The 5,060-nt window shown below is 36.3% G+C and overlaps 1 protein-coding gene across 2 annotated transcripts; it reads right to left on the bottom strand.

The window, feature by feature from the left end:
- Positions 1 to 1,573: 1,573 nt before the first annotated feature.
- On the bottom strand, positions 1,574 to 4,733 carry LOC145691323 (cuticle protein LPCP-23-like). Of its 2 annotated transcripts, none has more exons than XM_081766891.1 (2): positions 4,601 to 4,733; positions 1,574 to 2,191 (listed from the first exon to the last, which is right to left on the bottom strand). In XM_081766891.1, the coding sequence occupies exons 1-2, from the start codon at positions 4,604 to 4,606 to the stop codon at positions 1,739 to 1,741; spliced, it is 459 nt and encodes a 152-aa protein (XP_081623017.1). In that variant the 5' UTR covers positions 4,607 to 4,733; the 3' UTR covers positions 1,574 to 1,738. The 2 variants fall into 2 exon arrangements, with proteins under 2 accessions (XP_081623017.1, XP_081623016.1); XM_081766890.1 differs by lacking the exon at positions 4,601 to 4,733 and adding an exon at positions 4,315 to 4,467.
- Positions 4,734 to 5,060: the final 327 nt, after the last annotated feature.

Raw genomic sequence — 5,060 nt, forward strand, 5'->3', positions numbered from 1 at the left:
ATATAAAAAGCTCTATTCACATATGATGTAAAATTAAGAAAACTTTTTACAGCCATAGAAACTGTATCTGGACTGGAATCGAAGTATAAACTTTTCACAATAAAGACAGCAGTACTGCTCTATCAACTGTTCGTATTTTTGTTTAAATTGCTTTGTTAGAAGCTCTTAATGTGCGTACTTGTCTCCGAAGTTGTGCGTTATTGAGCAGGCATGGTCAGTTTCAGAGCATCGAGTTAGGTACAAATTTCCTCCTATATTATCTGTGACTCAGATGAGCACTTCGCTGCACAAATAATGTTCACTATTCTTCTGAAAATGATTCACGAGTTATATGGTTCAATTTTGGGAGGAGTATAAGCATTGTTACAAGCTAATTGTAACCCAAAGCCATATAAATCAGGTATTTCCATTTTATTAAGATGTGATTATTATTTGATAGCTATCTGTATATTGCTTAGCTCTATTACAAAATAAAACTCATATTCCATTTTATAAAGGAGTAGCGAATTATATAGTTACAAAATTAAACATACGAACTGTATAGACAATGTGCATAAATACAGCAGAACCCACTTCTGCGTACTTACTTACCAGTAGGTTCAGTTGCAGACACGTGTTTCCCACAAGTAAAAATTTCTTAGATGTTTCTCAGCCTGACCTTTTCCAGTAACTACCAGATAATTTCCATCGATCAGTGAATGCTAATCTAATCAGATCGTCTAATACGAAAAACAAATATCATGCTCGATTAAAAAGTGAAAAGAAATCTTTGAGTTAAACGTCCCACGATGATGCCTGTCAGGCTAAGGGAGATAATGATTAAAGAAGTGAATGATGATGGAAAAATGAGCGGATGAGAGAGAATGGAAATACCCCGAGAATACCCACGAGCACGATGTTATCCACCACAAACTTACTTAGCAGATGATCGAACCAGGGATCTCCACGCACCAGAGGTAAGCACTCTACCACTGAGCCACCGTGCCCTTCATGCTCGATTAAAATAGAAAATAATTGGTTCTCCAAATCTTTTTCAACAAGTTCTATCCTCTTCTAACTATTTTTTAAAATATAAAATCTTCCTATCTCTTTTGTTTATTTTTCAATATAATTGTGAACGCTCTGGTTCTTATTGATAACTTATTGAAGCATAACCGTGAAGAACCTTAATTGTGTTGTAGTGTTTATACAAATAAAGTTGGGTCAAATATATGAATAACTTCTTTTAAAGAAAGATTTATAAATTTCTTCCTTTTTCTCTCTCTCTCTCTCGGAAAGAATTAAATGCCTGTTTAAAATGAGAAGATTCTTTGCATTCACTTCTTTAATTGCTTCTTTTTCTGTTAACTTCGTTCTTTACGTAATGAGGTTTTCAGTTATAAGAATACTTGTGAGTTATTTTCTGTGGAAACTTTCATTTAGAAAACATGTTAGCAAATACAATTTTATTCTTCAATTTGAAGTGAGTCTTTAGTCATGGTTGATTATTATTGACGTTCGTGGCTTTTATATGAGTTATATGAGATATATTTTTGCACAAGTAAGAGAATTGTGTATCAAATTATCTAGGTAAATGATTAAAATTTTCATAATTTGAAACGATTTGTTTATTTTATTTACATTATCGAAGTAAAATACATTAAAATCGTCGATGAGTTCGGGATGTATTTATTATTTGATAATGATGGAATAACATTTATATTTTTGCGATGTGATAGAATAATCATGTGACAGGTACTTAATAAGCGTAGTGGACACCCAATCCATCGAAGCTCAAGTGTGCAACAGCTGGGGCAGCGGAGTAAGCGACTGCAGCTGGGGCATGGTAAGCAGCAACAGCTGGAGCAGCATGGACAGCAGCTACTGGTGCATGGTAAGCAGCGATTGGTGCGTGGTAAGCAGCAACAGCTGGAGCAGCGTGGACAGCAGCTACTGGAGCGTGGTAGGCAGTAGTGTAGGCTGGAGCGTAAGCGTAGGCATCATTGCTGATGCGGGTGTCGTACTTTCGTACGCTGGAGAAGGCAGAGTCGACAGCCTTGGAGTAGGTGGTGACAGCGGAATTTCCACCCAAACCTCTAACTGTGCTCTCGTGGGTGGCACCTACATGATGGTCAAGCACGGCTGCTGGGGCAGCGGCGTAGGATACATATCCAGCGTTGGCAACAGCCAACAGACTAGCGATCACTACAAGCTGTAAAGTTAAAAGAGAAAGCAGGTTAGAATAGGTGTTGAAATCGAATGCGTAGATATCACCTGCATTTAGTTCATGAACTGCAAGAATAATATATATTCCATATATGCACATAGATCATGATCAGCGTATATTTATTAATCCTATCTAATACAGGGAGAAGTTTACTATATGCACAATAAGAAGTTAATGAAAATTTTATTTCAATTCCAAATAAAAGTAAGTAAATATCAATCCTAAATCAATTTAACTTATTTTTGAACAGATTAACTTATATAAATTACTAAACTTCACAGTAAATTTGTAGATGAAGACAATTGAAGATTTTAAATGGATATATCTGAAGCTGCTATATTACTAAAAATTTATCAAGTTATTAGTTTTAACATCCCACGATTATGTTCTTTACCCCAAAATGAACGGATGACTAATGAAAGTGAATTATTATGCAAGAATTGAGAGTTATTATGTGACAAAACATGGAAGAACTCAGAAAATTTGTAGCCTTGATGTTACTCAAAATCAGTGTTAAGAAACTTGTTTTTAAAAATTATCAAGTATAGATGAAATTTTCCCAACTTAAATACAGTAAAATAGAAGTACTAAATTTTCAAATACGGCATAACTGTTATTTGTCATTAGATTATCCTTTCAAAAAATTCTAAATAGTTTTCTCATTATTTTTAAAGTTCTATATTAAAAGAAATGAAATAAAGTATTAAAATAAATCGTGATTAACTAATAAGTAGGATTATGAATAACAAGTTGGAAACAGTTGTATTTGCCTCCACAAAGCATGCGGGCACAACGTTTACGGATCACAAAGTTTACACCTTAAGAAAACTCTGTGACTCTGCACACCAAAGAACCGCTGTGGCTCAGTGGTAGAGCGTTCATCTGTGGTGCATGGGGTTCTTGGTTAGATAACAGCTTTCGCAAAGTAAGTTTTGTGGTGGAAAACACCCTGTGTGTGGGTTTTCTCGAGATTCTCCCGTTTCTCCCACTTTCTTCATTCCACAATTTTCATTCATTTCTCATCATCACCGCCTCCTTTAGCCTAGCCGGCATAAACGTAGGACGTAAAACTTAAAGATTCCATTTCATTTAATTTTCTGCACACCAGATCTACTACTGAGACGGTGAATCCCTACTTTTACCGTAGCATTCTCGTTTCTTTCGTAGGAACCCGGGTTCGATTCCCGGAGGGAGATCATGTGGTTCGTATCCCACGTTAAACTGTAGGTCTACGTTTCATGTAGCCTCGCTGCTGAACGAGACGCTAAACTCACAAATCAAATTTAAAAAATCGATTCATTCATAGTTAAGTTTCGGATTGAACCTTGAGGAAGGTTATATTAACTCGAAGCTATCTAAGGTTTATTTCAGCTCTACCACATGAAAACCCTCATGACTTGTTTAAATGCAGCCGCCTGTTGCTCACTACTTTCCTTTTTACCTCATGCTGTATAGTTTAAATTGTCAATATAAGGATATATTTAAAATATTATCTATAAAAGTACATCCTAACTTTAAAATTATTTAACTACGCAATAAGCATAATGATTTTAAAACACTTCATTGTCTAAGATGGAGTCCCATATTACAGAAATATTGCAGCAACTTTGCTTCTATTCGTAGCGAGTGGAAACTTTGTTAAAATTTCGCGAAACCAAAATCATTCTCGGCAAGCATATGTGGATTTTACTTATCTTTAGGCTTGCTGTCATATCCAAGCTACAAGCCCGAATAATAGACGTTAGTTTGCAGATGGTTATTTGTTTGTGGCTGAAAATCTTTTTACAGTATCGAGAACTTCAAACACGTGACGTAGACCTAAAAGTTGACGTGGAATCCGAACCACATGAGATCCCATCGGAATTCGAACTATGGACTCCCACACCACAAGGGACAACTTAAAATTCGAATCACAAGTCCTCCCATCCTGAATCAAACCTGGGACTCTCGCGGCGAAGGCGATAGCGGTGACCGCTCAACCGCGGTCGGTCTCAATGTATCAGAACGTGCTTCAAATTTGATAACTATACTTTATTCGTAGCACTTTAACAAGCTACATAGGAACACACTTGCAACAAATCAAACACTTCACTGTGCTAATACATTACCTTGAAAGCCATTATAATTAAATGGTAGTTTGCTAAAAGCACACTTCACGATTAGACAGCTAAGAGATGTCTGGTGGTCATGAAGAGACAAATGCGAGCTTTTATAATAGTGGGGACTCACAAGACGAAAGAATAATGCCACCACCACCTCTACTACTACTACTACCACAACTTTCGCTTTTACCAAATGAAGGTCTGGGTTATGTGAAATACATACATCGTATACCACACATACTTACATACGTACGTATAGTTATAACATATGGTGAATTCCCCTATTGCTTACGTTCATTCCAGTATGCGAAATGTTTTGTTGTCCTTTTTTCTCTTTTTGCAGCCGCCTTTAAGATGGGAGGAGTCTGGACATGTTGTCTTGGATCTTTTCAGTAACTGGAACTTGTTTCTTTGATATTTCTACACACACATCGTACAAACACAGCTAACACATAACTTGAAAACATAAGGTTAGTAAAGGGAGTGAATGCTGAAGAACGTGTGATTTCCACGTGCAGATTAGTTTCCTGATCATTATCTACCACTCTGACCGAGTTCGGAGGTATTTCTATTGGACGTATAGCCTTGAATAATGTCCATCGACCCCTTATATCGTAAACATCAATTCAAAGTTTTGTTCTGTTGCCAATTATTTTTGATCTTTTCGTTCTGGTCTACAATTGACGAGCATGTGCGAAAAAATATAAGGATGATTTATTAGTATTATTATTGCAATGAAGGTACACATATTT

Source organism: Thermobia domestica, chromosome 1, assembly GCF_964235325.1.
Source record: "Thermobia domestica chromosome 1, izTheDome1.hap1.1, whole genome shotgun sequence".
Lineage (NCBI taxonomy): Eukaryota > Metazoa > Arthropoda > Insecta > Zygentoma > Lepismatidae > Thermobia > Thermobia domestica.